General features: G+C 48.2%; 1 protein-coding gene across 1 annotated transcript in view; it reads left to right on the top strand.

Moving 5' to 3' along the window:
* The window catches only part of LOC144168726 (uncharacterized), a 33,129-nt gene extending 30,196 nt beyond the window's left edge, over positions 1-2,933 (top strand). Inside the window, exons 3-5 of the mRNA XM_077697671.1 lie at positions 469-506; positions 1,282-1,486; positions 1,983-2,933. Coding sequence (XP_077553797.1) covers positions 469-506; positions 1,282-1,486; positions 1,983-2,161 — 422 coding nt within the window. The 3' untranslated portion in view covers positions 2,162-2,933. The remainder of the gene's footprint in view (positions 1-468; positions 507-1,281; positions 1,487-1,982) is intronic.
* The last annotated feature ends 9,484 nt before the right edge of the window (positions 2,934-12,417 follow it).

Here is a 12,417-nt window from a genome sequence, read left to right as displayed (position 1 = left end):
GACGAATCTGGATTTTGGCCAAATTGTTTGTACTGGTTTCTCAACGACCGTTGATATGTTAGTTCCCTATAGCCGCCGAGGTATCTCAGTGGCTAAGGCGTTCTGCTGCTGAGCCTAAAGATGCGGGTTCGACCCCGACCGCGGCGGCCGCTTTTCTGATGGAGGTGAAAAGCGAAAACGCCCACGTGTTCGAGATTACGGCACACGTTAAAGATCCCCAGGTGGTAAAAATTAATCTTGAGCCCTCCACTATGGCGCGCCTCATCGCGTGTGTAGCAGCGGCGCGTTAAACCTTATAACCAAATATTCTGTCACTAGGCCATTGCGAAGTTGGTTGACCACACACTATGCTCTTGCAGTGTTTGGTTACAAAACGAGCATAATTAACGTAGTAGTGCGAAGATAAGCACTAACGTTATGTGAATCCTTCGACGCAGTATTGAAAATTTTCATTGCTTACTCTTACAGCCATCGTTATCGCAGTTGTTTCCAGTGACAGACCCAGGGTAAGTAGCCACGCATTAGTGCAACCATCCCCAAAGTGGTATTTTCTCTAAATAGTCTGATGTAATGTAGCTTAAACTCCCTAGACTGACGTTCGGAACACTGTTCCTAATCCGGTCGTTTAGGTTTTGCTGGCAGCAAGTGGAATTATATATTAGGGATTATGTAAAATCGCAATGTCTCATAGGTTACGTTTCTGCTTGGTTTCTAACTACGGCATTTTACGTGAACCCGCGAATAAACGTTAAACCGCCATGGCTGCTTAGGAAGGAAGATATATTTCAGTTCTTGAATATTTTTAAGCTGCAGCATTGCTTCACTTGGTGTTAAAGGGTTACAACGGTGACATTGGTTCTCTTCCGTCCGATGTGCTTTTGAGTCGTCAACTCTGTAGTGGGGAACATTAACAACGCCGCGCGACGTTGATGTTATTCACACCCCTTCCCTTAGTGATTGACGCTCTTTTGTGAACGTTTGTGAGTCTCTTGGAGTCACAAAGACGCAAACAGGCACCGGTTTTTGACTGAGCACAGGCGCGTTTATTCTGCCTTGGCGGTGCTATAGGCCGGGCGGATTCCCAGACTACAGGACGTGGCGACGATAATGAGTAAGGTCTTCCTGATGTAACGGTGAGGTGTGGGAAGGAGAAGTGCATGCATGGCGAGAACTGACGTCATATAACTCAAGTCGCCCGCTGCCCGCACTTGCATCTCGCGAACTTCTACCTGGCGCGAGCTGGCGGCACTCGTGAGAGCGAGCGTGCCGTCGTGCGTGCAGGCCAAGCGGGAAGCGTACGACCTGCCGGACGGGGCCGAGCTGGTGGTGGGTAGCATCAAGACGACGTTCCAGTGCCCCGAAAAGAACGGCTACTTCGCCGACGTGGACAACAACTGCCTCATCTTCCACGTGTGCAACGTGGTCACGCACGCCGACGGCCACACCGAAGTACAGCAGTTCAGCTTCTTCTGTGGAAACCAGACCAGTGAGTGGTCCTCCGAGAGCGGAGTTTACTCTGTGAATGCACATCACGTGAAAAAGTAATTGCGTAGTAAAAGGAAAGAAGTTAAAGGCGGCGCCTGCACAATTCGATTAGCAACATGACTCCAAGCGCCGCCGTCTCGTAGTTGTGCAGCATGTTTTCGCAATGAGCAAAAGTAAGTTTTGTAGATTACACCAACATGAAGGGTGTGTCTTATCCACGGCGAGCACCGGAACAGTGCGAGTCGGCTAGGGCCGGATCCACAAAGCCAGGGCTGTGTTGCCGTTTGAGCTACATTGTTCAGAGCGACCGACGGCACACGAAGCAGCTAGTATACTTGTCAAGGCGGCGGCCCCTCTCTTCCCGATTCCACCACTAGGGCAAACGTGCGTTGATTCATTCGTCTATGGTGCACCCTGGGCGCTACAAGTGGGGACAATTTTTGACGGAGCGTGGCGAAAGCTGCCGTCGCTCGCTCCTCTTTTTTTCCGTGTCGCAGTGTTCAACCAGCTGAGCCTGACCTGTGCCTTCCCCGAGGAAGCCGTGCCGTGCCAGAACGCGCCCGATTTCTACTACGTCAACGACAACATCGGCATCCCTGACGCCCTCTTCCTGACCGACGCGGATGTCGAAAAGGCAGCAGCGCTGATCGCCAACGCCAGGAGGGGCAAGGCCTAGCTTGCAGCACGGGTCGCCTGCATGTTGTCCGAGGATAACGAAACGCGACGACAAGGTCACCTGCATCAGTGCCAGCTCGATGTCGACGCTTACAGTTTGGTTCATTTCGCACTTTTAAACATCGACGCCACTGTCGACATTCGCCAGTCCCCATGACACACGCACCTACTTTGAATGTCGCCCTTGCGGCTCATCGCGAGGATGCAAAAATGCAGCTTGGGCCTCTTACCGTTGGTTAACTTGCGGAATTCGGAGCCCATCGCGTTGTGCGTGGTAATTAAACCGTAAATACTGCAAAGTACGACAGCCGCGCACTAAGATCGCTGCTTAATGCTTCAGATTTTTAGGACCTTCGAGACACAACTAAGATAGAGCACTTGCTGTGACATCATCGAGGCGCTCCAGCTGCTGCGTATGCAGCGACAGTGGGCTTCCTTTGCAAAAACGTGGAGGACGTTATCAAGAAACAACATGATATGATCAACGTTGTACAGGGGCCAATTGTAATGCTTTCTTTTCAAGCGCTGGTGTGACCGACAATCGTTGCTTCACACAGTGTTCTTTTGGCCGGTTATCTTTGGAGAACGAATTCGTATTTGTGCTGTGTTTCGTTCGGCACGTGAGCCTGTTTCCATTTTTCGCAATTGTGTCACAACTATATATTGTTACAACAACATCAAGGAGACTCTGAAGTGAGAAGTGAAGTTGCCAAAATTCTGTATTTGCTTGCACTGCATAGTCTGGCTCAAATAAACATACTTTTCATCGCTTTTACGGTTGATAAACAGTATTTGATTTTTATAAAGACTGCCCCGCAGGGACACCTTGCGTTTCAAGGTGACGGTACTGGCGACACCGCGAACCCCGAGCCCATGTGGGTTTGACCCACCCACGCCCTCGGCGGTGCGTGGCTTTTCCGTGCCCGGGCAAAAAGGACATTCTGGTGGCTGAGCCCAAGCCACGGTTCTTTTGGACCTTCATGGCCCCTTGGCAGAGGCGACACGCCAAGTGGGCCCCCGCTTCCCGTAGACGGTGCACCCAGTCTGACCCTACCTGGGGGGTCGGGTCTGGAATCGTTCTTGCACAGCTTGACATTACCATCTCCCGAGAGTGCTTAATAGCTTGCCCAGGAACTGGAGCCAATGACATCTGTGTGGACACGAATGTCTTTGTTGGTGTTTGTGAATATTGCAGTACAGCTGACAGCTGTATGTATCATGGATGGCTTCAACAATACAATGACTATAATAAACGTACTTCTGCTTTGGTGTCAATGGGCAGCCTGTGAGAATTGATAAGTGCTTCGCTGTTGACATTTTGCTACACAAGCACAGGCTATGTACAGGCACTGTAGCAAGTCTTCATGAAAAAAAAAACACGGGAAAGAAACTAGACAAAAAAGCTGCGAACACATAGACACATTTTCATCACAGCACCTCTCCTTACAGTACCGTTATTGTCGCTGTATATCTCCCCAAATATAAACCAACTCTACCAGTTTTTCAGCTTAAGCCAGAAAGCAAACACGGTGTTTGTCAATGACAAGTTATTCTACCAAACTTCCGTGGCTGTGTACAAAGTCAGTGAGTAGCTCTACTTTCTCTGCACAGTCTGTGGTGTGAAGGTCCTTTTCCAAACAAAACACCAGAGTTTTTAGGCACAATACATACATAGAAAAAATGTCAAATTAGCAAGTTATACCTGCAGGAAAGCCAAACCACCAAGTGATCTTTTTGTTTGAGTGCAAAGCTCTGCAGAGAAGCCAACAAAATCTCTTTTTGCTGACACTAAAGCTCTGCTGGAAAGCCAAAACGTATGGCTTCTGTCCCTGCTGATTGGCTGTGACAGGCGTGTGAATGTATTGCAGTGAGTCATTTGTTGTTTAGATGTCCTTCACACCAAGATATTGAACCAGGCTGGCTGGCTAACAAAAATCTTGACTGAGGGTACAACAAAATGTTTTATGTAAAACGATAGAATACTGGTTGTTATAAATAGCAAATAAAGTTTTAGCATGGTTTTGACCGTAGTTAAGTGGCCTTGTTGAAATCATTGGCTAAACTAAACAAAAGCAATGTTTCATACAGCTGCAATCGTGTGAAACAGCAAAAAAATGGTTTGGGCACTACATTCAGCAGGCATGCACCATCTGTGAATGTCTTTGTAGAACACAACAATAATAAAGGCATGGAAAAAAAGGGTGAGCTTAGTTGAGTTACCAACAAAGTATTGGTCGACAGTTAGAATACTTACAAAAATTTAGAAATAGTTTGAATACCCTGAAATAATGTGGGGAACTTCTCTTGTCCTGGGTTGAAGTTTATTAGTACTGAGCTCAGTGCACCCCACATAACCCCATTGAAGAATGTTACACCTGCATGGACCCGGCAGTGTTTAAGGTATATCACATAGTTTTATTTGAACAGAGGTAAATAAGAGAATATTGCATAAGCAGTCCATTTAAACGTGAATTAGAAAGGCGGGGTTTTTAAAGGGACACTGAAGTGAATTTGTCAAGCTCCCGTTTTTGCTTGCACTGCGTAGACTGGCTCAAATTAGCACATTTTTCATTGTTTATCCGGTTGACAAATCGGTAATTATTTTACAAAGCGCGAAAGAAGAAAAACTACCATGCGCGGTTTGCGGCGGCCGCACCAACTAAGCTGTGACGTTGGGAGGAGGGGGCACCGTGATTGGACGATGCCCAAGGTTAGCAATCAAACACATTTCGGTTTCGGTTCTGTAAAACAACATGTTTGACACCCGATGGCGTCGTTGGATGGGCATTCTCAATATCCCAGTGATCGTAGTACCGCGCTTCTACCATGTTGTCGGCTGTAAACTCGTAGTATTCACTAGCCGAGGCCTTCGCAGTGCATGAACGCCCTCCGCGTCCCCGGAGACGCTCAAATACATGCGCTTTTCCCCCATATTAGGAGCTTGCCTCACTCATGCCTGTATCGTAAAAAGCGTATTCACACCAGGCCAAGGGTCTGTTGATTCTGGCCTGTGCCCACTGCCCGCAAGCAGTCGGTGCTTATGGCAACACCACTCCAACGAGAACTCGCTAGCGCGCCAGTGTCAGCCTGCGCGAGTTCTGTGAACTAGTTCGTGGAGCAATGAACGTTGCGGGGCAACAAAAAGGTGAACTCAGTATAAGAAACATCGGCGAAAAACGAAAAATTTAACTTATATTAAAAAAAAGCATTCACCCGCGGGGATTCGAACTTCTAACTGGCAGAACATTTGCGATTACAAGCTTAACGCTCCAGACCACTCGGCCAGGGGGCGAGCCGGGTTGATGTTGCAAATATAAGGTATATAATGTATAATCAGTTTACACTTTTATTTAGTTTTAGTATTTCAAGCAGCTAAGGTGAATTTTTGTTGTATTGCGCTCGTGCAGTAAGTGTCCCCCGAGTGTCCACAATAGCTCACGTCTAGCAATTGCATTTCTTAGAAGGAAAAGCGTTCGCAGATGCGTAGTCGTGCTGCTGACCGCTCTGCTTGTTCGCCCAGCGAAAAAAGTGCTTCCCGCACCCTAGTTTTACGCTGTACGGTAAAAATATCAGTTGATTTTATTTCTTTAGTACCTATATTGACTTCGCTGACTCTTCTCCCCCTTCAAGAGGCCTTATATTTTCCTACTAGCGTACCACTCAGCGAAGCGTCGCATGTGCGCTTGTGCAGCGCTTGTGTGAAGCGACCTTGACTTGGAGCAATAGATACAGTGTACAAACTAACGAAGTAAAGAAAGGCACATTCTTCCATTCACAAACGTGTTGTGGCTTAGTTTCAACTGATTGAGCGAATTGCGACGACCCGTCGGCGGCCGGCGGACTAAACGTTGGGCCGACTCGGTCGCGGAAGGTCGGCGAGCCGTGCAGTAGCGCAGCCAATTGCCAGCTCCTCTCCTGCTGACGTCACACGAAAACGCCACAGAAAATGGGAGAGAGTGCAGAGAGGAGGACAGCATTTTCGAATTGATTTTTCTACTAAATAAATTCGCGTAAATGCGCTCAGAGTGGTCGAAACAGGGCTTAGGGACTCCGGACTACAATTTGCGCTCGTAATCCCGCATTGTTTACAAATCACTTCAGTGTCCCTTTAAAAGCATGCTAAATGAAAGGGACGAATGGCGAGTTGATGTTGTTACGAATCATCACAAATTTGAACCACATTGCCGGAAACAAACACCTTCCATGGAGGGAGTGTTTGCAATCACAAATCTTTTTTTGGAAAACTTTCTGAATGCAGTGTAAACGTATGTCAAAAGGTATTTTGACACCCCAGGCGACGACTGTGAGTCATCATCCCTCTTTTCTGCTGTTTTGATGATCAAGGGCTGTTTGTTCAGGAACCAGCCTCCCTTCTCCTCTCCCAGCCACTATCTTTCTTAGTCCCTGAATTTATGTGCTTGCTGAGGGAGCCAGCAAAGGTGAGGACCACCTACCGAGTTACCTGAGGCTCGCACAATTGCTGGAGAAACTAAAAAATGTTTTCAAGATCCTTTTGATCGCTCGTCCTGTCCGTTCCTTTGAGCGCTCGTCCTGTCCGTTCCCTTCGTCCACGTCTGTTTTCGCACTGTTGCCCAGAATGACGCCATACCAACTTGCCCAGCTCACTATTCTGTCACAGTTTTTTTCAAGATCCCTCCCCCCCCCCCCCCCAGCTGTGAGCTTTCACTTTTTTTTGCAAAAAAAAACATCTAGATAAGCCTTTGAGAACTATCCCAAATCACAAAAGTTAGTATTTTGTGCCCAAACTGGCCAGCTGGATCTAACTAGTCAATTCACACACATTGAATGCCTCGCATAAAAATCAATCAATGAAAACCTACGCTTTAACCTTCTTAATACTTTCCAAAGAGTCACTACATTTGCTTATTGCATGGTATTGTGTGGGTGGGCTAGTGGTTTTCGCGCCGGTTGGTTGCGTTAAGACTGTCCAGTCCTGCTGTCACATTTTTTTTTTTAGTTTTGCGCTGCCCTGCTGTGTACCACCCTAGATGCCTTGGAATTTATGTTGCCCATGGGAAATCCTAGCAAATGATTACAAGCCACCGAAGCTGGCTGGCAAGTGGGCATTTGTTTAGCTACCACTGTTTATTGGTACAGTCGACAAGCTGTTACAGAGGCCACGAAGAAAAAATTCAAGGTTCGTTCATTAAAAAGACTTCTTTGCCCCAATAACAAATGACATCAGTTTTACTGCAGCTTCAAACAAATAATTGATGTTACGGAAAATGTGGGAGCTCCATAGACACCTTCCAACTATTTCTCTATGACATCGTAGAATCTTGTTTGTGCAACTGACAGCCACCGACCTAATCCACCGCAAAAATAACATTACTGAGCGATTGCAGTGGGGCCTCCATTCCGTTTGATCGCATAACTTGAGTGCTAACGTACGGTTAACACACTGATAACTTCGGTTACAATGCACGCCCATATAACGTCACTCCTGGCCACATTACATCAATGCAGTTTGAAATTGGGACGTTTTTCACCATTTGTTTTGGTTAAACTCGTCCCATGATCGACAGCTTTGACCTTGGCCTATCAATTACATTTGCAGCATGCTCGCTCTTATACCCATGGACACAAACAATCCGTTGATGCTTTAACATTGCAGGAACATCTTAAAGGAGCACTGACACCAATTTTCGGCGTTAATATTATTGCACAGCTCGCTTCCTTCACTCAACACTGGCTGAAATATGAGCGGCCTGCGACGCGAGGAACATAGTTCAATTGGATCTCATTTATCGCGCCGACGGAGCAGCGCGCGGAGCGCCACTGAGCAAATGGACATCAGCGTGACATCACCCCGTGAAGCCGAAAGAAGTGACGCGACAGCGCTCGTCAAAAACTCGTGATGTCACTTTACGCGCGCGGCTCCACGATCGGCGAGCGGGCGCAACACCCTCTCAAGCGGGCGCCGGTGACGTCCGCACAAAGCGGTGGGGTCAGGCCGGGATTCTGTCATGTGCGCCGTTCGGGATGAAATGAAAGTGCGGGAATTTGAAACAAACGATTTTCAGGCCGTTCAATGTAATTAACTATCGCGCGCTGAAGTATTTGAAGTGCTGTTTGAGGTTCGCCAGGCCATTAAGCGTCGATAAAAGCAATAAAAGTTTAACAAAATTTTTGTGTCAGTGCTCCTTTCAGATTCGCTTTGACGTTGATTATTGAGCCTGCATAGAACCCATGGGTTTTAATCTGCTGGAGTTCATGTATGTGTATTAGACACGACGGTCGGCCAAGTGTATACCCTTCCTATTACGGTCTGTACAGCCCCTTTATTGACCCTATCGGCTGGGTGTCCTGAATTAGGTCTGTTTGCATAAAGGGTCTCAGTAAAATCTGGTCAACATAGCATATACCGCCAGCAAAATATACAGCAAGACGTGAAAGTTATGCCAATGCAGCAGCTATGGCATGAAGAGCCTAGCTAGCGTACCTTTTTAAGGACGCAGGTCCTAATTTGTCGCACCATCATTTATGTGCAAAAGTGAGGAACTAAATGCATGATGGAAACTACCCAGCCACATTCTCGGCCTTGGGATATAAGAGACTGCCACTGTTCTCACTCTTTCACATCCTTTGACTTGCATTTGTATTTCTGCCACATTTTAGTGTAGTGACATGGCTCACCACTACACCTTATTTCTCCTGAGAAAGCTTTTCAAGTACTGAATACCATGCATTCATCATAAGATGAAAGAGGCGCGTGCTCACCAGACGTTTCTGCGCACGAAAGGTATCCCGGGTGAAAAATCTTAAGCCACAATCACTCCACTCGAAAATATATAAAAAAAAGTGCACAAACTGCCCGATTTTAGATAGTCTTCTTTGCTATTCTTCTTGAAGGGGAAACGACTGTACTGGGTCTACCCACGTAAAAGCCATATCGTGATCTATGGACGTAAAAAAAAACGTCGGGTCACGCAGTTCAGTTGGCTGAAACGTGAAATGACGTCATTCTAAAGTTATTACGACAGTTTCGGCAACAGTCGCAACCCGGCCTAATGCGCGCATGCTACCAGTAAAAAAATCAGTTGCGCGTCTAGCCTTTGTCCTGAGCACTGTACGTTGCCCCATTCGTTGGCGTGGCGGCGCTGTGGTCGCAGTGTATTGGGTTGTGCCGGTGAGAACTGCAAGCGCTGCAAGCGCCGGCATAGGGCGCCCCATGGGACGGCCAATTATCGGAGTTCCCGCAGTCGTATTGAGGCATTTGTTTTAAAACTGAACGGAACCGCTGCTGCTGTTCATCTCTCTTATGATGTGATGAGAGGCCTTCAGTGTTTAATTTCATCGTCCTCGGCGTGCCTGGAGCCTTCGCCACTTTTACGCGCCTGGAAGCTACGCAGGTGTTAAAGCTGTAATACTACTACCCCTTAGCGTTCCGAGAGATAAAGCTGGAAGGTCAACCTAAGGAAGAAAACTGCGCGGTATGCGAGTCACACTTGGAGTACTGCCACATACGGTGTGACTGCACGCACGTTATCGATGGTAAAGAGGTGAATCGCCGGTGGAGTGCCCTGGATGACGCCCGACGTAGAAATGTTTGAGCGCGGACATCACGCCTGCGCCACTCGCAGGAGTCACGACTCATAACATTAGCCTCCAACTGGCATAACACTCTATTGCCATGAACAAACATGTTGACCAGCTACAGCTTGTTCTGTTGATGCGGTGGTTCTTCTGTATCACGGGATGCCGCTGTTAATGATCCAAAAGTCTGTAGGCTCGGTCCAGGGCCAATGGTCCAGTGCCAATTTTTCGGCAAAGGGCTTGTTTTTCAAATCTGGGTGGATACATTTACTAGCAATCTAGAGCTCTCGACCTTTAATTCCGCCGAAGCAGTCTTCCCAATCATTCGTTGTATCTGCACGCTAGACAGAAGCTTTATCATTATTCAACGCCCGAATCAAAACGTTAGTTGCTCTAATTAGATATCAGGACTGGTATGTATGGCACCTTCTCAGTATATCTGTAATATAGCGCGTCTAGTCGCGGTGTTCTGGGAGGAGCATGCATGGTCAGATAGAAAATAAATATCTGACTAAAATTTCGGGGAGTATGCAACGCGCATGGGCCTACAGTCAAATCGAAGGCCGCGACTGGGAATATGTTTGATAGAAAGTGGCCCATGCGGCATTCACTTTTGAATAACTAGCTCACACACTTCAGCAATATAGGCTTCGGTCTAAGGGTTACGACCGCAACATTCTAAAAATCATTATTTCGTGGAGAACGTGCTGGAAATTTAGTGTAAAATGAAAATATAGCTAGATTCCTCGATTGGCTTCATTGACGCTGCAGTGAAATTGCCCCGGGTCATTAGAGTTAACGCAGCAATGCCCATGTTTTTTTAAAACAAAGCTTTTTCTCGCGAACAAATAAAATAATTTACTGGTACACGCACTTTATGCAGACGATCTCACTATTTGGACCACAGGGGGTTCGATTGGGGTACAGCAAGACGCCCTCCAAGAAGCCATTGACACCACCGACAACTACCTTACAGCCCGCGGCCTCAATTCTGCACCAGAAAAGTCTTCCCTTCTCGTCCTCCAAAAACGCACGCAAAGCCGTTAACGACAACCTCTCCCAGACCTTCAATTAAGCCTACATGGCACTCCCATCCTAACCACTCCTACAATTCGTGCTCTGCGACTGACTATCCGATCAGACTGCGCAGGCATTTCTACTATTCATAAATTACAAGGACCACTATTACAAATCACGCACCTCATCAAACGGATTGCTAATCGTCGACAAGGACTGAAAAAAATTGACCTCGTGCGCCTCATTCAAGCCCTACTAATTAGCCGCATCACATACAGAACTCTATATTTGGCTCTCAAAAATAGCGAAATCCAAAAACTCGACATAATCATCCGCAAGCCTATAAATTAGCACTAGGGCTGCCGCCGACAACTTCCACTGCCAAATTACTGCAGACGGGACTTCATAACACCTGGGACAAACTTCGAGAGGCCCATCATGTCAACCAGCTCGAACGGCTCAAGCTCTCACGCACTGGCTGTCGCTCCTCCGTTGCCTCGGCTACCAACTACCTGCCACTCCCGCCAACGCATCCCTCTGGAACAACGCGATTGCATCTCGGTCGCCCCAATACCCAATAATATGCACCCCTTTCATAACCGGGGTCGCCGAAGCCCGAATTCGAATGCTTCGCAAGATGCTTCAGATCAAGCCACGAGACACCGGCTACGTTGACCCCGCCAAATACGCCGATAAACTAGCCTTCGCAATTTCAACAGTAGACCACCGAGGAATTGAACTGACTTCCGCAACAGTAATTGGCAACGACTCCACAACTGCAGGAGAAATTGCAATAGCCCTCGCAGCCACTACATCTCAAGGCATTATCACCATAGTCACAGATTCGCAAGCTGCCTGTCGCCATTACGCCGCCGGTCACATTGCTCCCTTAGCCCTCCGCATCCTGCAGTCCATCCCTAACCCTCCTTACCTCTACATTCTTTGGACCCCGGGACATGAGTCTCTGGAGGGGAATGAGGCGGCTCATGCTGCCGCCCACGCGCATATCTACCGGGCGTTCCCCTCCAACACTCCAGTGTAACCGTCGGAAGCACACCATTCTGTACCTCAAAAATTCAAAGACATCCTCGAACACTACCGCCTCGAACGCCGCATCTTTCCCCCACCCCACGACAAAGTTGACTAAGGAAGAATCCACCACCTACCGCCGCCTTCAAACCAACACGTACCCGCACGGCACCCTCCTCCACGCCATCCACCCCACCTCCTACTCCGCCACCTGCAAGTACTGTCCCCAGCCCTGCACACTCTACCACATGATTCGGGCGTGCTCCCACACACCATCCCTCCCCCAACCATGAGCAGTGGAAAGGCATGCTAGCCAGGCCGGACCCCGGGGATCAGCTTCGGCTGGTTGAAAGGGCCCGCCTGGCAGCGACCGCCCAGGGACTTCTGGGCTGAGAAGACCCCCAATTGCCACTCCTCCAGAACTAATAAAGAAATAAAGTTTATTCCTCCTCCCCTCCTGGTACCGCCAGGAATCGAACCTGGAACTAATAGAGTAACAAAGCCCGTTGCCTTACCGATTTAGCTACGAGCCCACGCGGAGACCGGCAAGACAGGTGGTGCACTCACCAAGCACATCTACGGGTTTACCCCTGTATTCTCGCTGAATGCCACGTGAAAGCGTCACGCGACCTCTCGCGCCGCTGTGCGCACTGC

The sequence above is a fragment of the Haemaphysalis longicornis genome, unplaced genomic scaffold, assembly GCF_048455015.1.
Source record: "Haemaphysalis longicornis isolate Haplotype H1 unplaced genomic scaffold, Haemaphysalis longicornis Haplotype H1 scaffold_2, whole genome shotgun sequence".
NCBI classification, from domain to species: Eukaryota; Metazoa; Arthropoda; class Arachnida; order Ixodida; family Ixodidae; genus Haemaphysalis; species Haemaphysalis longicornis.
Note: the sequence above shows the minus strand (reverse complement) of the source record. Positions and strands in the feature narration are given on the sequence as shown.